Source organism: Sinohyriopsis cumingii, chromosome 5, assembly GCF_028554795.1.
Source record: "Sinohyriopsis cumingii isolate HCF-2022 chromosome 5, ASM2855479v2, whole genome shotgun sequence".
In the NCBI taxonomy this organism is placed as follows: domain Eukaryota; kingdom Metazoa; phylum Mollusca; class Bivalvia; order Unionida; family Unionidae; genus Sinohyriopsis; species Sinohyriopsis cumingii.
Window position 1 is genome coordinate 34,824,284 of NC_142965.1, and position 24,356 is coordinate 34,848,639.

General features: G+C 33.4%; 1 protein-coding gene across 2 annotated transcripts in view; it reads right to left on the reverse strand.

The window, feature by feature from the left end:
- Nucleotides 1-803: 803 nt before the first annotated feature.
- Nucleotides 804-24,356, reverse strand: part of LOC149798923 (uncharacterized) — a 54,913-nt gene continuing 31,360 nt past the window's right edge. Inside the window, exons 1-4 of one of the 2 annotated variants that reach the window (XM_089957836.1) lie at nt 22,342-22,795; nt 17,168-17,297; nt 12,477-12,589; nt 804-11,139 (exon numbers count right to left, since the gene is read on the reverse strand). In XM_089957836.1, the coding sequence (XP_089813962.1) occupies nt 9,754-11,139; nt 12,477-12,527 (1,437 nt within the window). In that variant the 5' untranslated portion in view covers nt 12,528-12,589; nt 17,168-17,297; nt 22,342-22,795 and the 3' untranslated portion in view covers nt 804-9,753. Of the gene's footprint in view, nt 11,140-12,476; nt 12,590-17,167; nt 17,298-22,341; nt 22,796-24,356 lie in introns of those variants that run through there. The other variant, XM_089957834.1, reaches the window with a different exon arrangement.

Genomic DNA, 24,356 nt, shown 5'->3' on the forward strand with positions numbered 1-24,356 from the left:
ATGCTGTTGTATAACTTGGAACTGAATGAGCCCTCGATTCATAAGCAGCCTTGATATGATATAATTATATTAATTTTTCCTCAGAGTTCTAACACAGCTAGAAAAGTTCGCTAATATAAACAATAATAATTAATACCACTCACGTCATTGAAGCATAATTCTGGCAACAATACCATCGCTTCCACGCCAAAAATATATATACATTGTCCCTCCTTAAATCCTGGAAGGGAATCGGCTTGGAATTTTTATAACTTTCAAATCTGGTCCAATACCTTCTCGTTTAACACGCTACTGCAAAGTTGGTAATAGTTCAAAACGTAATGGTAAAAATAACAAAATGCTAGTCCTGGCATTCGGTTTTCTTACAAATTGACTAAGTACGTTCCCATCGACTTTGCTTTCAAGCCATTTTCATTCCACATAGTTTCAAAACCTTTATTCTCGTCAATATTCGGCTCGAAAATTCAAAACGCCATGCTTGGCAAGCTTGCTCATTCCCATTAGTTTCCTTATCGCGACGAATCATTAGGCAAGTACAAACTTGTGACCAATTAGAAAGCTCTTTACAGCGATCATCTGTTAAATAATGTTCGGAACGAATACTGTTATAATGATTAATGCGGAATGTGACTTAACAGACCACTATTTGAAAACTAGATCAGAAACAACAGCAAAAATAGTACATATAGAGTAAAATCGGACTTATATCAGGATAAAGCGGAATTTTGCTTTCAAATGGTAAGCAATCTTGTCGTCTGAGGGCAATTAAACAAACTCAAGTAATAAAAAAGGAAACAAGAAACAAATGGATAAAAGGTTATTATTCCAAACATGAACAATACAATTAGAGCTATCAGAAAGGGAGAATGCAAGTTTTGCTGAAAATGGTTCAAAATATACAAGAAGCAAAAAAAAAAACATTAAAATGAAATAAAGGTCAGCTTTTATGTCAGTGAATCAAGCTCATTGATTTTTTTATTATTTCAGTGATTCAATCACAAACTCTCACTGACTGTTTCAGAAATTTGTGCAAAATCTCAGCGAAATGTCACTGAAATTGGTGAAATAATATTATTTTGGAGAAATAAGGATATTTCAGTGAAACTGCTCTGTGATTACAGTCACATATTCACTAACCAGCTAGCTAGTTAACCTTGTAATGAAGAATTTTGTTTTTCCTTTAAAATATTGAAAAAGTATAAAATCAGTGTAGCTTTTGTTAAATTAAATTCTATAGTACTTTAACAGAATAAACCATTAAATGTTTTCGATTGCATTTGTCTCTCTTGTCCAATATACTTGTATATTTGATTTTGTTACAATTTGTTTAAAGACTTTGTTTGAAATCTTACGTTTCAGAATTTCAGTACAAAAATTCAGTCACCCGTGTGATCATTGTACCTCAAAGCATAAACTTGCAACCTAAAAAATTCTAAGTTAAACATCCATATCCCTTCTTTCAGCAAGTTCTTTTTTAAGTTCACATTTCCTTGTCCATATCAGGATTATGTTGTCTGTTGCTACTGAAATCCGTTTTAATTCCTTGTCATGAGCAGGATTTCTAAACAAGAGGTGGAATCCTGTTCACTGTCAAGCAACACCAATCCCTGTTTAAATTACGCGTCCTGTTTACATCCATTACAATTCACTATTGCCACTGTTTGAAGGTGTTCTAACATGTGTAATGACCAGATTCACTTCACTTTTCACTTAAAATAAACAGTACAATCGCCCTGTATTGTAGTAAAATCAGGATTTGCTAATCAAAATTAGACTTCGCCAAATTGACATGTCTCTCGTCAATTGTTGACAATGGCGACCAAACCTTAGAGGCCCTACAGCAACAGAAATTGCGGAGAAAAGGAGGAAAATTCAACCATGATAATACTATACTATAATATTATGTTCAGTACTTCTTAGCCTTGAGGAAATATTTTGTCGAAAAGAAACAAGATATCGGCTTTGAAACTTTTATGACGCCCGTCTAGCAGGAACACTGGGATTCTTCTACTTGTAGGCACGGATACCGGTAAGCAGATTGTAATCAAATCCAAAGGCTTTTCAGTGGTATAAATTAGTTATGTGTTTTTAGTTTACTAATGGCTGTATACGAGATTTATGGAGTCACTATGAAATTCTCATTGGAGACGGATCAAGCAACCATTGACGGTATAGACCGCATATTTGCTTACTAACAAACTGATTAACTAATTTATCCCACCTCATGTACAGTTCTTTGACTACTATTGGATAAGTTATGTTGCTAAGAGATGTTATACAACTTCATACTGCGTTCGTAATATCCTACATAGTAGATTTGGGACCCCGAGTGGCCGAGTGGTCTAAAGCGCTCTCCGTTACGGATCACTGCCATCTCACCTCTGTCTGCGTGGGTTCGAGTCTCGGATTCGGCCAATGTGGGTATGTGAGAAAGCTTGCCATTAGCTTCTCGGGGGTCGGTGGTTCTTCCCGGGGGTTTCCCGGGATCTTCCTCCACCATTAATACTGGCCGCCATACATAGCCTATCGTGTGCTGAAAAATGGCGTTAAACCCTACAACAACAACAACATAGTAGATTTTAAAATGTTTGAAAACGCCTCGTCCAACACTAAGTGCCCAAATTTTGAAACAAGGTCAGGATTTAGATTAACACCTGATGTTTATAAAACGAACAGTCAAGGTCAAGCTATTTTCTGAAAAAGTATCATCTCTAGTGAATAAATTTACAGTACAAAATCATCTAATGAAAAACAAAGACAAATTCAAACTGACAAAAAATAAATTGAAATAAATATATATTAAATCAGATATACTTAAATCAAATATACATAACACAAACTACAGAAAAACAGCTACATTGCCGTTGAGGCAATACAAAATACAAACCATTACTATGCCTTTGAGGCAATACAAAATACAAACAGTTACTATGCCCTTGAGGCAAAACAAAATACAAAAACAGTTGATATACCCTTGAAGAAAAAACAAAATACAAACAGTTGATATGCCCTTGAGGCAATACAAAATACAAACCATTACTATGCCTTTGAGGCAATACAAAATACAAACAGTTACTATGCCCTTGAGTCAAAACAAAATACAAAAACAGTTGATATACCCTTGAAGAAAAAACAAAATACAAACAGTTGATATACCCTTGAGGCAATACAAAATACAAACAGTTGATATGCCCTTGAGGCAATACAAAATGCAAACAGTTGATATGCCCTTGAGGCAATACAAAATTCTATGTTCAATATACTAAACTCAATGTTAAGAGTTTCACCCTTTCCATTTCAGTCTGTGACATGTTTATGTCTTTTGTTTATCACATAGTTGGTGCACGTTGCCTATAGTGTGCACAGTTTAATATTTTTGACATATCACTTTATGTGGTTCTGATTGATCCAAATAAACCCATGAAATTCTTGCGAAGTATTCTCTCTTTTACTAAATGGCTGCGATCGTGGGAAAATTTTGCTAACCTCGCCTTCTGGATCTCTTTGATTTACTATTGCTATCAACATTTTGGCGGCCATTTTTTAATCGATTCCCAAATTGGAATTGGAAAACAAAATGGTCATGTCTGTCTGAATGTAGCAAATTTACCCCCAAAAGGTATAGCATATCATGCTCTGCGATTAGATGTAAAACCCCAAGACAAGAACAACAACAAATAAAACTATGGGTGTCGTTCAGTTGATAGTGTGTGGTTGGTGGGTGCGATGTATACTTATAACATGGAATAAGCACTTTACACAAGCGTGGTTAAAGAGATAACTTTTAGAAGTTAATAAACTCACCTTTGTTCACAGAGGAATGTGGACTGAAACTGGTCTCCCAACTGACAGAAATATATCCAACCACATCATTTTTATGAGTAACATAGCTCACACGAACTAATGTTTCTCATGTGATGCGATTCCAACTCAAAATAAAATGTGTTTATATTTCTGTAATCCACTGTTTCAAACCAACTTTTAAAAAATAAACGGCCACAAATAAATTACAGTAAGTCTGGAAATTTCTGCATCCAGTAATCACACTTTCACATGAATATCCCATCAATGGAATGTTAACCTGTGAAACTCACACACTTTGGTGTGAACATGGATTTTCTACCCTAACTGGTATCAAACTATGTGACACCACACCTTTCGGACATTCTGTGTTGAAAAATGATTTATCTGTGCAAACTATTCTATTTATTCAGAAGGACGTTTCCTGTTTAATTTATAAATGTAAACAAAATCTACTTTTAAAAGTTAATGGTTGTAGAACTACGTCGGAGACTATTTTTTTACCTGCAACAAAAAAGTTTTAAACAACTTTCTTTGACATGAAATTGTTTGATAAACAGAATCTTAAATGGGTGGGGATTTTATATTAAATACATGAAACAAGCCAAAGCTCGCAAAAGCTATACAGTTTTCAACTCGTTTCGTAAATTCAATATTAAATCATTACCCATTTGATATCCTCTATTTATTAAATGTAAAGGCACCGCCAATTCCTGCCTCCCACATTTTGAGAGAGACAGACAGACAGACAGAGAATGGCTGAATGTAACATCACGTTTAGTTTTTGTATACCCTAGACTAGAGAAATTAACGCTGTATTGAACCCAACCAATATTTACTATACCTTTAGTCGAACAAACGTAACATTAATTTACTTGTCTCTTGCATGGATGTTGTACATGAAAAGCGTGCTAAGTGAATACATTTCATTATTGACTTTTTAAAGTGACAATAAAAACAAGCAATTGAAGCCCCAAAAATAAGTGATTACGATAGAAAGAAATGGTAAGATCAAGACCATTGTCACGTGACTATTCCATAACAACTCATTCATACAAGATAAAATTGTTAGAGTCAAACACACACACACACACACACACACACACACACACATACACACACCGGATCTTTGCAGATAATTAATTATTTACAAATAATTTAGACAAACTACCGTCCAACATTTTCCAGCAATCAGTGTCAAGTTTGTCCAAAGGGGAGTTTGGAAGGACATGGCTTCAGCGAAGATCCTAATTTCATACGTATTTAGATAGAGATGGCAATAAATACATGAATGCATTATAAATAAATAAATAACCATGCATGCATGCATACATACATACATACATACATACATATTTATTCAGGGTAAACAAAAGCCTAAACAATGCAAATATCAAAGATGTTTTTCTCCGTCTTATGTATATAATATGTCTTTCTGCAAAAATGAATAATATATCTCAGGTAGTATACATGGAAAACCGTTGTTCAAGAATTTATTATATGCTCATTTTTTTCAACATTAACATTATATTGTATGAGTTGTGCAGCATTTTTTCCATTCTGCACAACTTCATACTGCACGACAAATGTGTATAAATATACTATCGCATGTTAGAAACTTGTTTTGATTGTAAGCAATCACTCTACACTCATGTAACAGATTCCGTAGCTTTTGATTTATTCGATTTGTATGTGGATGAACTAAACAAGCTATCTGGTCAATCTGAAATAAAAAATGATAACGCTAAGGACGTGAATGAGTAAAATGAGTCACAAAAGACCAAACGTGAAATCCACAATGTCCACTACAAACGTGAGACATGCAGTATTTTTAAAAAGCCATTCCGATCACTTAAATACTTATTTAGGAGGAATGTTCATAACTATCCGCAGATCCAATGGTTCATACTACTAGCCGTGCTCTCTAGGGTCTATAAATTAGAATATAAAGGTACATTATTGCCAGGGCCTATCCCGTGTCCCTCAGAGACGTCCCATTTTAAAAGTCAATCCGTTTATTAAATTCGATTTATAAAAAAATAAAAAAATGCAGCTTCAAAAGGCTGGCTTTGGCAGAAAAAAAAAAGAAAATCGGAACCAATCAGCCAGAGTGGCGAATGAGCCTTATTTCCGCTGGCGAATTTGCTGTCACACACCAGCTGCTCTGCAATTGTCCATGTTTTACTCTTTTAAGAACATGTAAGTGATGGGAAAAATGTATTCTGTAATGATGCAAACTTTTGTAGATAATTTCGCAGTAAATTCCGTCGTGGTCAATGTTACATGCAACCAATAATATTTACGTATGGGCTAGGCTAGCAATAAATTGCTGACTGCGAAGGATGGGATAGTCTCTGTTTTGGGCATGAGTTGAATTTTAATTAAAGTCGTTTAGATAATGGTCATACAGATTGGAGAGGCCAATGTAAACGTAAGGTCAAATAGCACAAAATGACGGAGTTGAGACAAACAAAACAGAGCAAAAATGTTTGGGAAATATTGGGCAATTTCAGATAGATGTCATTTACAGATATTTTCCAAAATAGTTAATAATAAATATGGACTAGATAGGATTATTCTGACTTCCATGGGAGTGTTAATTTTTTGCCAGTTTGAGAAAGTAATCATGATTAGTTAAGCTAAAGGAGCGTGTGTGTGTGTGTGTGTGTGTGTGTGTGTGTGTGTGTGTGTGTGTTTCCAGGCGGAATTCAAGGTATTAAGAAATTCCTCTCGCGAAATTAGTCTTTGTTCTGAGGAAAGCCATAATTTAGGTCCGTGGAAGTTAATAAGTAAGTTCTCTCGTAAAATAAATCATCCAAGGAACTTGAGGCTAGAAGAACTTGACAGACCAGGAACCAAAGAGACAGAGCGAATTATCTGATGATAAGCGATCGAGGGCTTAGGATGGCACATATGTAATATCTCAACTGCATATAATATTTTCATTGTTATAAATTTGTAATTATTTGCTGACATTACTCCTTTTAAATTCATGTTTCTATTTTCTTCAGTTCAGAATTTAATTGTTTCCTTGCATTGTCTTGAATGTTACATGACTCATGCATTCTAGGATGTCATACAATATTTTACTCATGAATGTTATAGGAATCATGTATCTTAAAGATTTCATGCATTTCATCTGATACGAATCGTGGGAATTAAACTATATATCTTAAATGATTTGTATGATGTTTGCTGAGAATATATTTGTATGTCTGGAAATGTATGTCAATATATGGCTAATTAGCAAAGTAAAGTAGTTAAGAAAAGGAGTGAAGTCCATTGATTAATTTGTGTAACTAAGTTGTGAATTCTTTTCAACCGAAAATCGATGGTGTTAGCATTACGGACGCATGTCTATGGACATCGTGAGCAAGTAATTCACATCCCATATTATAATAATTATCAATTACTTTCATATTTTAATTTATTGTTTACTTAATCCGGGCAATAACAACATAGTCGATCATCTCCACGATAACGATAACCAAAACCATAAGGAGTGGGGATCTCGCATCATTCTTCCTCTAACATCATCTGTAGCTGGTAATAACAATGTAATTAAGAATACTTACCTTTTTCCGTCGTTAAGTTCCTCAAATCGGACATTTTTAGGTATTTCTGCTAATCAGAAATTCATGGGTTCCAAAATTTGATGCACAGCGTGAAATTTAATTTTTTACTTCATTCCAACATAAATCACACCCCAAAGGATAATTTTCTGCATTAAAAACTGCAATGAATTTGATATACCATAGCAACAATATTTAATCCTGCATCGTTTTGAGGGTACTAGCCATTTATTTTAGGATCGCGATGGAGAGGGGTTTGCGATCTTCTTTCGAGCCCAGATATTTCATTTCCTTTTATATCAAGGTAATTAATGTGTTTAAAATAATATATTGGATATAATGTGGTGTTATTTTGCTACGAATCAGACAAGAGATTTTTCCAGCTTTTTGAGAGCCGGCATTTTTTTGTTTTAAATCACATGGCCCTGCGCCAGGAAATAAAATTGTTGGTCCGTAATATAACTGCGGTGTATATTGGTACGTATCAAGGTACGTTCAGAAACACCGCGTTTCCGCGGTACAAACTGGTTATATAAAAGATCGATCGAAGGAAATGCAGTTAGTAACACAGAGTCTGTATAGCTGTCATGGTAAACGTTATGAACTGAATGAGAACAGTAAAGGAATGAAGTATTACTAAGACATAATTTTTTCGTTGCGTATGGAATGGTCTGCATTGTCTTGTTTACTTTCCATCATAGATATCTGATTTTATTTTGATTGTTTGTTCTTTTTTTCCAGATTTGAACCTTAACAACGGTAAAATTCCATTACTTTGTCATATAAAATATATACCACTCAGTCATTTTGAAACTGGGGAAAGGTGCTTGTATAATACGCTGTCAAACAGCAGTTTAAATGTGTTATGGTTATTTAATTTATAATGTGTGTTTGACCATATTCCGTGATTAAGGGTAGAGTTATTGCCAATCTGACTATTGTAACGTCTTGTTGAATATATTTAGTAATATTGCAGTTCAAGCACTAACCTTGTTTACGAACATAGAAGGTTCTAGAAGCGAACTTATTTACTGTTTGGTGTAGTGTTCGATTAAGCTGATTAGTTTTTCAGAACACTTTATTGCGACATAGGTCAAGAGATTTATGTATATAAAGAATTCAGGGAACAAATGTTTCATTCCTGCTTAATGTCAGCATTTAGGAATCAGTCTCTAGTTGGGTCCAGATATAATTTGAAAATATTTTTTTCTTCAAATTATTCACTGGAATTACAATGTTCTCATTAACGTTTTGGACAAAAGCACTAATTTGGTACGATTGAGAACTCATTCAAATACATTCTGGATTATATCACTGTAACAGGGCATGACAATGAAGAATATGGGAATACTTCGAAATATTGCATACTTTTGTACTTATGATAGATCATTAAGGTGTATATGGGGTTTAATTCACAATACTATAAATGTGTTTCGAATTCTCATTTTGTTATATATGGAAATAAATTATTTGTTGATTTCACTCAATTGGACCTGTTGGTTTTGCTTTTTTCTATTACAGAATTTAAGATTATAGAGTCGTAACACGTGTCACACCTATTTTTCTTCTACATAAAAGGAGGAGAATATAGCAAGTAAGTTGAATCATTTAATGTAAGTATTCAGAGTTCGTGCAAATAAGTATTTAATGAGCTAAGTGCGTAAATAAGAATGTCATGTAAGAGTGCACTGTTTGCGCCACAAGAATTCGACTCTTACACACTCTCAAAAACGAAGACCTTTCTAATTTATTTTCTTAACTTGCTATTGCATTGTAAACGGTTAGAATATAGTAAACCAATATATAGTCGTATTCTGTACTCGAACGTACATAGACTTTGAATCAGGACGAAAAGAATCCAAACCACTATCTTAAATCTTGCAATGCATGGTGTTCTCTGGCCCATTTTTGATTATTTCATGGCAACTGTGTGTGATTGCACATCAAAATGACCCAAAACGTTCATCAAGTTAAATAACAGTACCTAGTTCTTTTTATAAACCAGTGCATTTACATTGTTAAAACGTTATTTGGTTAGAAGATGATATAAAGTTCGTCTCTTTGCCTATCTTGTTGAAAAAAATACAGACGTAGTGTTGACGCATGAGGTTAAAATTAGTCTTTTCTTACGAATGAAAAAAAATGAAATGTTATCAAGCGACAGACACTACTCCAATATGTAGTAAATTGCGGAAGACCATAGTGACCTTTTCAGTCAAATTGGATTAAGTGCATGATGCGTTTGATATATAGCGTGAAGTGTCTTAATCTCGACATATAGTTTAAGCTATACAGAGTAGAACAGTTTATTAGACTGTGTAAATATGATACATTGCATCTCCACTTATCATCCTATATTACAAAGCAAAAGACGCTTGAATTAAGATAAACCGTTTGTATTTTTACCAACTGGGGCAGAGGGAATGGGTTTAGTATGTTTTCCATGCATGGTTTTAAGACCATCAAGACCTTGACTCATGCTGTTATATCCCATTTTTCCTCCACCGCTGATGCCAATTCTATCTTCTAACTTTAAAGGGATTGTTGTAAAGCCTGCTGGTTGTGGTAAAAAACGAGATCCTGAAAACTCGATCGTATTGCGAGGTATTGATCCTAATGCCTTTAACTTGGACTTTTTCGAAGTCTGGTTGACATATGTGCCACTGTCCTTGGACGCATATAATGCTTTATTGGCCAGTGGAGGTAAAAACAGACCTTTCTTCTGATCGGCCTTCAAAGTCAGCTCTGATTTCACATGGTCACTTTCGCCCTCATTTTTAAGACCATTGATGCCTGTGGACGATAGATTACCATTGGGAATAACATCGATTGGGAAATGAAACTTTGTCTCTGTTTTCACACTTCTTTCCCGTTTCGTTTCTTTCAAATCTTTCTCAAGTTCATTTATTCTTGCCCTTAGTTTGGCCATCTCGTTTTCAAAGTGTTTAATTTTTGTATCTTGCATCCTATTTTCGTGTTTTGTATCATGTAATTGTTTACGCATGACGGATAATATGGCTGACTGCCAAACGCTGGATGCTGTCGTGAATTTTTTTGTGTCGTTGTTTTCCTTGCTTAAAAACTCCAAAGCTTCTTTTTGACCTTCCAATTTCTCGTTATATATTTGAACCTGCTGTTTTAATGCCATCATACTTTCGTCATTTCTGACTGCAAACTCTTTATAAGCTGTCAGCAGACTTGGTTTGTCGTCCGATTCTTGGAAACCGAGATGAGCTAGAATATAGTTACGTTCCTCTAACAACTGTTCATATTGTTTCTGAATAGTCTCTAGATTTTTATATTCTTTAAGAAAATTTTCAAAGTCTCTTACAAGAAATGCAAATGGGTTCTCCATTAGTTCCATCTCCTCCTTTTGAGAAACGTTTTTATTTGCTTCATATACACTGTCTAGTTTTATCCTCAGGTCTTTTAAAATCTGTTCTAGAATGTTCATTTTATCGGTAACTCTTTGTATTACGTTTTCGCTGGCAGCGCTGTACTTAACCTGAATATTTAACTTGCTTTTGTTGTTTGCTTCTTGTTCCTGGAAGTCAAGATAGAGGTTTCGAACCTGAATTCTAAGTTGCTCACATTCTGCTCGGACGGATTTTAATGCAATTTCAAGTTTAGCTATCTCGTCAGTTTTCTCCTTAATCTTATCGTCAAATTCGAATTCTTGTTCCAGCAGCTTCTGCTGAGCTTCTAGAGCCTTTTCTCTTTCACGGGTGTCTTTGTTCCATATGTTTTTGAGAAGCTTTTCTCTTACCTGTAACGATTACAAACAGGTGTACGTAGCCCAAACATTTCATACCAGCTTGATTATAACGAAAACGATTACAGGCAAAATATCATCACCTTATTAAAAAAATCTGAACAATTACATTCTTTGTAGTTTGTCATTTACAATCATAAACTATTCTTAATACATAAAAATATTTATCTATTTCGGAAAATCGTTCTTTTGATCTGAATGGATAAATTGCATAGTTACCACTTTTATTATTGCCATATATTGTGGTAAGAGTTTATGAGGTTCATAAGGAATGCTGGATTATAAAAATTCATTAACTAGCATATCATCCGCACTACATACAAACACGTATACATTCACATATTACACATATATTTTCGGGATATCTTTTTACCCCTTCTAGTGGTTATTTATTACTCGTATTTGGCCGTTATTGTTGAAATTTCAAAACGGTTCAAAGCAGTTTATTGACTTACTCTGCGTTAATATCAATAACATCTCTGTGAACTTTCCTATGCATTTCCAAACTGTCAAATTTGTAGTACCTAAATACAAACAATTTTTTTGGTTTTGAGAAAAAGAATAGGCTACGGTTAATCGGTTTGTTATACAACTAATAAATCCGAAAACATGCTTTTATATACATGGCATATATAAAAAGCAGGGCTAGTAAAAATGTTATTGCCTTTATAAAACAGTGTCAACAAAGTGAATATTACTATAATTATAATGCAGTCATAACAAAGTGTGTGTGTGTGTGTGTGTGTGTGTGTGTGTGTGTGATTTGGATTTTTAACGTAGCTTTAACAATTGTTGAATCATATGTATACGATATCTGCAGTGTGACAGTTTATATTGATGTCTAGCACTACGGCATAATGCCGCAACCATGTAGCATCATGTCCCACCCAGTCACATTATTCTGACACAAGAACGACCTGTCCTAACACTAACCTCTGAGCGCCAAGCGAGGAAGCTGTAAGTACCATTTTATAAGTCTTTTTCATGACTCGGCCTGGGATCGAACCCGCAATCCCACGCAGCCAAGCCGGACGCTCTAACCACCAGGCCACCGGAGAGGTCTTAACAAACTGACGATTGCCAAAATATAGAACTTTATAAAATATTGCTTTATTAATATACGGATTATTTTCAGGAACGGCAGTCATCATTTTATGTTCACGATAATAAGTCATATTTAACACGGAGCTTGTGTAGAGAGAATTTTACGCTTATATTTGTTCGGATTGAGATTAAATTTTTAAAGAAAGGAATCAGAAAAGAAACTGTATAAAAGATGAATGGAAAGGAAACATACAAGGACAATTCTTTCATAAATTATGTTGACATACCTTTCCACTGACATAAGCTTCCAACTGCTTTCGGTCTTTCTCTTTGACCATTTTTTCGAGGTAAGGAATTTTTTTAAAGAGGTCACTCAAATCTATCTTCTCCGTTTTCGTCTCTGTAAAACCAAGGAAAAACAGTACTTGTAATATACATTTGCATATCAATATTTCGTACAGGACTCTATTTTTTGTTCTTTTGCACAACTAAACTGACATCAGGTGGGATGGACTATCGTTTGCTAAGAGAAATTTAAAATGACGGAAATGTGATTTAATAATTAGAAAGTTCTCAGGATGAAAAGCATAGTCATTACAGACCCACAAGATAGGACTGGAATATTCACGTTAACTTAGGGAATGAATCAGAGAAAAGAAAGTATTATAACATATTTAAATAGATTATTCTTTAGCTTCAAAATTGTTCAGTGTGAAAATAATAACGAAACAAACTTAACAGGAGTATGTTGGAAAAGTTAATATTGTAATAATAACAATAATAATAATAATAATTATTATTATTATTATTATTATTATTATTATTATTATTATTATTATTATTATTAGAAGAAGAAGAAGAAGAAGAAGAAGATGATGATGATGATGTCGATGATGATGATGATGATGATGTCAATATGATGATGATTATGTGAAACATACAGATTATTATGTTAGAATATCAGATCTTATTACTTATTACTAATGATATTGTTATGCATGTTTAATTTTTATTGTCTGTTTGACTTTTGTCCGTAATAAAGGTTTGAGTTTTTACCTGCCTGACTATTGCATAGATTTCAAGCTGTTTACCTGAGTTTAAATTCAAGATCTCAACTTGTTTACGAGTTAGTGAATTGTTTCGTTTGAAATAGCCGGTTTCCAAAACAATCTGTTGTGTCAAAGTTCGGTTAACTCTTTTGATATAAACAGAGGTTTTGAACGAAGTTGTCCTAATATATGTTTTATTATCAGTCTGAGTAACCCCTTGTAGCTGAGATATGATTTGAGATAATTATTTATTTAAATTATTCTTTGAAATTACAAAGTGCTCATCGACGTTTTGGACTAAAACATTACTTTGGGATTATTGCGAATTCATTAAAAGTTATTCTGGATTAAATGATTGTGGTACATCAAGATATGTAAGACTTTTGGCAAATCATGACATTCAGGGTTATCTGAATTCATTCGGAACATTGTATAATTTTGGACTTGTGAAAGAACGTTTAGGATTATTTTGGGATTTAATTCACAATACCGTAAGTGTCTTCTGATTTTTTACACTTTACTCTAATGAAATAACGTATTTGTTTATTTCACTATAGTTGATGGTTTTCTTCGTTCTTTTACATAGTTTCATACCGAAGAGTCGTAACAGAAATTGGTGACCGTTTCAGGATCTGAATTTTTCTTTCAAACATTTCAGATCTATTAAAAAAGTTTTTAAATTTAAACTGAATTTATTTCGGAGTTTCCATTGTCACTGTTAAAGATTTTAATTTCACACAGCTAAGAATTTTTTTATGAAACAAAAATCATTCACAATTTCATCTAATGTCGAGAAGTTTGTTTCAAATTCTACTTAGATGAAGGACGAGTTGCTTTAGTTTGCCATACATCATAATATTTCGGAATTAAAAACATCTTTAGCAAAGAAACAGATAAAGATCATTTTGGTTCAGTATTCAAGTGGGAAAGAAAACTTTGGATGATAGAACATTGTGTTTTATTAGTAAGTCTTCTCTGGTTTTGATTGGAAATGAAAGGCATTACAGTTATATATAAAAATATTAACACAGCTTCAACTTCAAAAAGAAATTATATAAATGCAAATTCATAAAGAAAAATGACAGACAAATGCAAATGGATATATTGTTGTTGTTGTATGGTTTAACGCCATTTTTCAGCACACGATAGGTTATACATGGCGGCCAGTATTAATGGTGGAGGAAGAACCCGGGAAAACACCAGAAAAAAACACCGACCCACGAGAAGCAACTGGCAAGCTTTCTCACATACCCACATTGGCCGAATCCGAGACTCGAACCCACGCAGACAGAGGTGAGATGGCAATGATCCGTAACGTAAAGCACCTTAGACCACTCGGCCACCCTCAAATGGATATATATATATATATATATATATATATATATATATATATATATATATATATATATATATATATATATATATATATATAGATATATATATATAGATATATATATATATAGAGAGAGAGAGAGAGAGAGAGAGAGAGAGACAGACAGACAGACAGACAGACTGAGCAATACAGTGATAGGAAAAGATTAGCAGAAAATGAAGAAGAAAGAAAGTGCAAATGCAGAGACGACAAAGGGAAATGCAATTTATGTAAAAGGAATTAGAACTGGCAAGCGGAGAACCCCTCTCCCCATTACATACAAATTCAGGTTTTGACGTTACCAGAAATATTAGGTCACTATCCGATTTTGAGGAAAACGAAGTATACAGATTCTTTCTTTGCTTTGAGATAATTGTCGAAAACTGTAAATGGCCAGAAAGCGTTACAGTTTATTATTGCAAATTGTACCTATTGGCAAGCTCGTGGAATCTACACTTCACTATCGGTACAACACTGTCCTGCGGTTAAGGAATGTGTCTTGAAGGGCTAAGTGTTGGTACATGAGGTATAGACAAAGCTTTAGGAATTGTCGAAATGGAAACTGGACAAACTTATATCCAATTTGCAGGGGGAAAATAACAATTATTTGATAGATAGGGCTCAACCAACAAGGGTAATAAAGATTATGATAACCTCAGACAGTTCATTTTAAATAAAGATTTTAAGAATTCCAATCATAACGACGTCAAGACCGATCTTGATAAGCAAACGGTGCAAACTTTGTAAAGTGCCGCTTGCACATTTCCTGATTATTCATTGACGCATAAGTTTCATTTGTCAATAGGTCTTTCTCTTTGCAATACTTTGGTTTTTAAAAAAATCATCTTAGTCTTTTACGAGTTCTTCTAAATCTCGGCTTGGTAAAAGGTTTAGAAATCAAACGTCCGATAATATTGACCAGAAATGCGTATCGCTTCCTACGTGCAATTATTGTAAAAATAACGGCAAGCAATTTCTGATTGCTACAGGTTGATGAAAGGTTCTCCATGAACATTTTAGCGTTTGAAGAACAGGATAGCATCTGGTCTAGACGTCATACTCTGCGATGATACCTAGAAATATCGCTTGGAAAGCATTCGGACATTTGATCTTTGATCGACTCAGTGATGCAAATCTGACAGATAAATTAAGGTAGAAATGAATTTGCAGATGACTGAGTCATATTGTTTTGACATAATGTGGGAAACATTCTGTTAAGGTGAAGGCTACCTCTGAATTCCGAGCGCCTATCAGTAAAAAGTAATTAATGCGATATTTGTTCAAATTTGTCATCATTGCTTGGCCTCTGACAAATATAATGAATAAGACTTCCAAAATGTTTTGGCTTGACAAATTAAAGGCCGTACTTGAAGGTTTTCCAGTTCTTCCAGCTCCAGATTTCACTCAATTGTTTCAACTGTGTTTTGATGCAAGTGATTATAAAACTTGGTTGAGGACTGATTCAAGACGATCATCCAAATACGCTATTTTTCTATAATAAACAAAATCCAAAACAAGCACAGAAACGTAATTTTACAATTGATTTCGAATGTTTAGCTTTGATATTTACTTTGCAACATTTTGAAGTATATATTAGTTTACATTCATCTCTAGTTTTTTTATTCACTGATTACAACACCTTACTTTTATGAATATAATGTAAAACGAAATCAGACATTGTTGAGATGCAGTTTAATGCTGAAGGAATAAAATATTGACATTAGACACATCAGAGGAAAACATAATGTGGTTGCGGATGACTTTCACGTGTATTGAAATACTATAGTGCTTTATGTATATTTTGTGTGATTTATAACATGTATTTCTATGTAATTTTAATTAGTATAGTATCACTTGCATATTGGACTAATATGTAAAATAAAGTTTTATTTTATAAATCTTCTTTTTCTTTATGAGGGGAGTTGTTATGTATTATTTAACTTATATTGTGTGCTTGACCGTTGTCCGTGACTAAAGGTCAAAGTTTTGCACACATATATATTGTCATATTTTCAAAGATTCTTACTTGAATGTAAGTTCAAGATCTCAACTTTTTTACGAGATAATAATTTGATCCGTTTGAACTGGCGAGTTTCCAGGACATTCTATTGCGTCATAGGTCAAAAGACACTTTGGATATAAATAGAGATTTTGTAAAAAAGTCTTCTTTGTGTTCCAATATAATTTAAGAAGAATTATTTATTTAAAGTATTTATTGAAATTATAAAGTCCTCTTTGGCCTTTTGGACTAAAACATTACTTTGGGATTAATGCTCAACAGAATGATACTTCAATATCATTAGAAAGTGGTGAATTCAAAATAACTGCATGGATTTGGTTCAAGGTAAAGCCATTTTCTACTTTGTAGATATCATTTGAAAATCCTATTTATTTCTGCATTGTATCAGCAGAATTCATTTTACTTGGAATTCACTTTACAACAAAATGACACTAATCTTTTAGTAAATGCAGCTGTATAAACGGACACTTTATCAATTCATGTTTCTTGAAAAGATCTGAAAATATGCGTATGAGACATTAAAATCACAAGATTCACCTTCATCGCGGAGAAAATCGGCCAAGAAGAAGTGTCCGGTAATCTGAAGAATATCACAGAATTTTACAAAGTTACCACGTAGAGCTATGGCCTCGAGTAGTTTGCCAGTTTTCTCCTCTCTACTAAGTTCCTGAAATTACATATCAAAAGATAAGTAAATTACATAGGAATAATAATTATTAAGTAGGTATTACAAAGGTTAAAAATGTTGGACATTTTATGAACAGTGGTAAAAGTATCACCCTCTTATGAAGAAAAAGAACCAACAAACACAAGTAGATTTGCATGCCAAAGGTTTCAAATGTTGCAAATTCCTTGAATATTGGTTAACTGACAATTTCTTTTAAAAAAATGCAAGTTTTATTATATGAAGCTGCCATGAATAAGAAACTGTAAGCTTGGCTAAATATATTTTATCAATTAAACTATACGTTTGACCTTTTGTAAGTTTATTTTGGTCACTGTTGCATAGAACATTAAATGTTGACTTAAAGCACAAAGGTTATTGTTAACTATCTTTTAAATTAGTTTTAGGTAAACATCTTTATATTAACAATAATCTGAATGCGTCATCCACGCTCACAGAGAAATATTAGCAATGTATTATGTTGTTTGCAAAATAAATATCCCGGTCAGGTAGACACTGAACTTAATTTTGGAAAAGGTCAAGTACTAAATGTAAATGTATGTAACATATAATCATTAAGAAAATCCAAGTATTAATAATACAAATCATTGTCCTAATATGATATTATTTGTATCATATTAAGATATTTCTCTTATTAACCGAATATTCCTCACAGAATGTATTATTTGAAATGAAAAGGATTATTTTTTAGATTTAATGAAATATAACACATTTTATAAGTTTAGCGTTTCTTTTCAAAAATGTTAGGAATGAAGTATATCTATTTATGAGTTTTAAATGTTAATGAAAGCTTTTTGATTACCTTACTTAAAATAAATGTTCGTGAACAATAAATGAAATATAATTATTAAACAGTCTTTCACTGGTACTGATATAAATTGTGAATCAGGTCAAACACATGTATGAATGATTGGCCAATGCAATTTACTTCCGATGAGAACAAAAATAGTCTAAACAACTCAAACTCTCACTGAAAGTTAACAGAGTAAATGCATGACCAAGGGAAAACCATTAGGTGGCATTGTGCTGCCGACAATCTACTGTCTTATACCGTAAATATTGTGGTTAATTATCTCTATAAACTTAAAAACAATTATTTTATCTAATTTGGCATCCACTGTGGTTCCAGAGGTAACGGCTAATGAATTCGTCTCTTTTACCGAATCTTTTTTCTTTGTAAAGGAAAAGAATTAGCAATAACTGCTAAATGTTATCGTAACATTTCTAAGATGCAAACACTTTTTATGATACATTTTTTGTAGTGCAAAGCAAGAAAAACACCTTTATTTAAACAGAAATAAATATTTATTCTTAATTACACAAAATATCAAAACCAGATTCAAGACGATACAACATTTTGAATCAGACAAACGGTAGACCTATAGGCTGTATGTCTCTTTAAAAGCACGAAATAATGATTTTGACAGTTTTCACGTGGCCTGTTGTTTTATTCTTTATACATAAATTTAGAAATTGCTAATGCATAATAATAATAATAATAATAATAATAATATTCGTAGTACAATCTTTATCGTAATGAGAAGGCAAGGAAAAGGTTCACAAGTGGGGCAAAATTAACCTGCTTGAAGATACCTCATAAACCTATAGCAAAGAGGTGAATTGCAAAGTAATATATATATATATATATATATATATATATATATATATATATATATATATATATATATATATATATATATATATATATATATATATATATATATATATCATAATAATAATGAGGACTTTGTATAGCACCTAATCTTTAGAAGCTCTAATTGAGTTACAACAGTCCAGTCTTGAAATTACTAATGAACACACAAGTGTTTTAGTGGCATCAACTGAAATATATTTGCGAATGGAGCTGATGCGTCTCAGCTCAAGATATGCAGCCTTGCAAATGTTCATGACATGTTGGTGCAATGTGAGAGTACTGTCCAGAGTAACACCTAGGTTTCATACTGATTGTGTGAATTTAATGTTGGTGTTGCTGATATTTACTGTTTGAGGTAAAGAATGTGAATGAGAACATTTTCAATATATATATATATATATATATATATATATATATATATATATATATATATATATATATATATATATATATATAGTTACGTGGCGGCAAAGGGTACAACGCCACCATCACTTTTACCATTCATACTGCTATATATTACGGTCATGAAAGAAAATATTGTTATCGTGATTAACAACATACCAACAACAACAACAACAATAATAATAACATAAATAATAATAATAATAATGATAATAATAATAATAATAATATTATTATTATTATTATTATTATTATTATTATTATTGTTGTTGTTGTTGTTGTTGTTGTTGTTACTGGAATTCTGATAAATGAACTGGGATAACTTTTTTACTTTGGTCAGGATTTATCAAATTATCTTATTTCTTGATTATGTAGAAGACTGAAATTTTGTGCAGATGTCGGTCAATGTTTCCAGTGTCAAAAACCCCAAGTGATATTATATTAATCTGAGAATGAAAATACCTTAAAAAATGGGGGAGAGGGGGAATACAATTTTTTGCATCAATTCTTGGCTTTGAAAAAGCTATTTAATTCAGCATACTGTGGTGCCATAAAAATGATCACTGAAAATATAAGCAGTAAAATGCTATGCCGAAGACTCAAACATTTAACTGTTTTGTTGATCTCACACAAGGCTGTATTCTGTCACATATCATTTCTCGCTCTTCTTAAGTCCACTTTGTCTGTGCTTTATAGAAACATGACACGTGAATACGCTCCTTTGTTTGCATTATTTTATGCGGACGATTTAGTGATATTTGGTGAAACTGCATTTCAGTTACAGATATTGCTTAATATGGGTATGACAATGCATGGCAATTGATAAACAATTTAGATAAGACGAACAGCACTGTATTTCAAAACGGGGATGTTTAAGAGAATACAGAATGTGCCGTCTCGTTGACGGCCTGACAATGATAGTTCCTACTATAAATTTCTTGGCCAGGGGCGGATCGATCCAGTGGAGATGGAACAAATCCGACTTGTCCCGTCACCATTCATCTCCCACCGAAAAAAGCACGAAACAACTGAATATTTGCTTATGGTACACTTTCGTTACAGTTCGATGGTTAGAATTATACCCTGGAAACGCTTCGCCCCTAAGTCCCTACTGTGGATTCCGTCTCACAGACCCTTGACCTACCTGTTTAGCCCCTCTCCCCCGACAATATTTATGGATCCACTAATATTAGCTTTATTCTCACTTCAAAAGACTTGTGGTATGTGTCAGAAAATACTTGCAGCACAAGCAGCAGAGGCCAAGTATAATCTTTAGAAGCTCTAATTGAGTTACAACAGTCCAGTCTTGAAATTACTAATGAACACACAAGTGTTTTAGTGGCATCAACTGAAATATATTTGCGAATGGAGCTGATGCGTCTCAGCTCAAGATATGCAGCCTTGCAAATGTTCATGACATGTTGGTGCAATGTGAGAGTACTGTCCAGAGTAACACCTAGGTTTCATACTGATTGTGTGAATTTAATGTTGGTGTTGCTGATATTTACTGTTTGAGGTAAAGAATGTGAATGAGAACATTTTCAATATATATATATATATATATATATATATATATATATATATATATATATATATATATATATATATATATATATACGTGGCGGCAAAGGGTACAACGCCACCATCACTTTTACCATTCATACTGCTATATATTACGGTCATGAAAGAAAATATTGTTATCGTGATTAACAACATACCAACAACAACAACAACAATAATAATAACATAAATAATAATAATAATAATGATAATAATAATAATAATATTATTATTATTATTATTATTATTATTATTATTGTTGTTGTTGTTGTTGTTGTTGTTACTGGAATTCTGATAAATGAACTGGGATAACTTTTTTACTTTGGTCAGGATTTATCAAATTATCTTATTTCTTGATTATGTAGAAGACTGAAATTTTGTGCAGATGTCGGTCAATGTTTCCAGTGTCAAAAACCCCAAGTGATATTATATTAATCTGAGAATGAAAATACCTGAAAAAATGGGGGAGAGGGGGAATACAATTTTTTGCATCAATTCTTGGCTTTGAAAAAGCTATTTAATTCAGCATACTGTGGTGCCATAAAAATGATCACTGAAAATATAAGCAGTAAAATGCTATGCCGAAGACTCAAACATTTAACTGTTTTGTTGATCTCACACAAGGCTGTATTCTGTCACATATCATTTCTCGCTCTTCTTAAGTCCACTTTGTCTGTGCTTTATAGAAACATGACACGTGAACACGCTCCTTTGTTTGCATTATTTTATGCGGACGATTTAGTGATATTTGGTGAAACTGCATTTCAGTTACAGATATTGCTTAATATGGGTATGACAATGCATGGCAATTGATAAACAATTTAGATAAGACGAACAGCACTGTATTTCAAAACGGGGATGTTTAAGAGAATACAGAATGTGCCGTCTCGTTGACGGCCTGACAATGATAGTTCCTACTATAAATTTCTTGGCCAGGGGCGGATCGATCCAGTGGAGATGGAACAAATCCGACTTGTCCCGTCACCATTCATCTCCCACCGAAAAAAGCACGAAACAACTGAATATTTGCTTATGGTACACTTTCGTTACAGTTCGATGGTTAGAATTATACCCTGGAAACGCTTCGCCCCTAAGTCCCTACTGTGGATTCCGTCTCACAGACCCTTGACCTACCTGTTTAGCCCCTCTCCCCCGACAATATTTATGGATCCACTAATATTAGCTTTATTCTCACTTCAAAAGACTTGTGGTATGTGTCAGAAAATACTTGCAGCACAAGCAGCAGAGGCCAAGTATAGCTTGAAATGCCAAAATAGCATCGATTCTAGAAATGACTACTTCTTTTTGTAAATATGTTCTAGTGATAAATCAGCTAACACCAAAACCTGTTTATCCAACATGAACCACAGGGGCTCGTTACAAAGAAAATCAAGGGATGGGGGTTCTAACCTGTAATAATATAACACAAGGGAAGACACCGGTCCGCACCCTTCGGTAGTTCCAACACTGCTAGTTTATCCTAACTGCGTCTGCTAATTTCCAACTTAGGCCAGTCGTAATCAAGAATAGTTCAATTTTCAAAACAGCCCGACACACTTCGTTCAATTTGTGATATAATGGAGAAAATGCAATAATTGTTCGCCGATCTTGACGTCTGGACAACAGGCCGACTAGAAGTGCAATTTTGCATTCAGACAGTCTTGGATTTCACCATTGACCGTAAGGTAAGATCCGAACACACTCGAGTGTGTATAAAATATTGAACACAATTTTACATTTAGATAATTAGCAGTATCTACCCTACTAATCTAATTTTACCATGGCACAATAAAATTGTCCATTTCTTTCTTTGCTATCGTCTGCTCGTATTTAGCGCTCAACTGCGCACTCGAGTTTGTTCGTATCTTACCTTGCATTATATTATTACAAGTTAGAACCTCCATCCCTTGATTTTCTTTGTAACGAGCCCCTGTGACATGAACTAAGGAGAAAAATAGTGCAAATAGTAGGATACTGTAGGCCAAATATAACGAATACTGGTTTAAACTGCTAATGATGCCTAACAGTAGATTTCCAAAACAAGACTATAATGCACACCTAACTTTGAGTCATCACTGTGAATGTTGGGGAAAATCACGTTGAACATTACTAAGTTCGTGTGAAATGGGAGACGTTTTGATTAATCAGAATTTGTTTTTCTTATGACCGATTTAGAAAATAGTGTCATGACCATGCCTCAAACCATTATTAAGAACAATATGACATGATACCTTTACAAATGCAAATTGTTTCGTTTTTTGTTAAGTAAGGTACAACTACAATAATGTTAAAACTTAACATGAGAAAATTTAAAAAATGAAGAGTTTTAGATTTCAAAGACATTATCTCAAAAAGACCCGGAAGGATGCACAGGTCCGTTATTAGGTTTCATCCTGTCATTTTAATAACGTAATATGTACGATAGATTATGTAGTGGCGTGTTTGCTCTCTCTCTCTCTCTCTCTCTCTCGTGTCCTTGTTATTGTCCCAGTACGACTGGGGTAAAAGATCGTCAAACTGAAAATGCTTTATTACCCAGGTCATACCAAAATATAACCTGTGACATTTGTAGAATATTCAAAATATTCAATAATTAATAATTGGATTTAATTATAGTAAATAAGTCATGGTATTTTTGGGTGGGGTGGGGTGGGAATAATAATAGGATTTCATGAACAAGACCCAGAAGAAAGTGTCGTATTCCTGCTGACAGTGTACATATCCAATATATTTCTCATTAGAAGATTTGAAAACTTTATATAAGTAATAAAAGGCTCAAAATCATAGTTCATTCGAATAAGTAGATTTTATTTGTTTCAAAGATAATTAAAATTTCATATATATATATATATATATATATATATATATATATATATATATATATATATATATATATATATATATCGAAGTACAAAGAAAGAAACAAAGGAAAAGGAGACGAATATAAAAAGAGTGAGTCATTTTGTGCATGTAATTTGACTGCAAAAGAACAGAACTATGTACATATGCATGGGTTCGTGTGTCAGCTGGTGATTATTACAGTGATACCTATCTATGTCGACCACTCAAGGGAACATGCGTTTTTGTGCGTAATACAAAATATGTCATTATGTACAGATACCTACACCAACACGGCTATGCGTTATTCCTCTCAAATAGTGTGTGTGTGTATGTGTGTGTGTGTGTGTGTGTGTGTGTCTAAAGAGAGAGAGTTTAGGTCAATTTTTGTGCTCTTGCCCAAACAGTGCGTTCTTCGTCTGTGCTTAAAAATTATGTACTGAGGAATGTAGAAGTACCATAATGGGCGTGTTGGTATGGGGCTTACTGTTATAGGTCAGTGCCCATCACTTTACTAATTTTTACCCTCGCGTCACACGCGAATGTGTGCTGTGTGGCTAAGATTTATGCATGAGAATATGTAATGA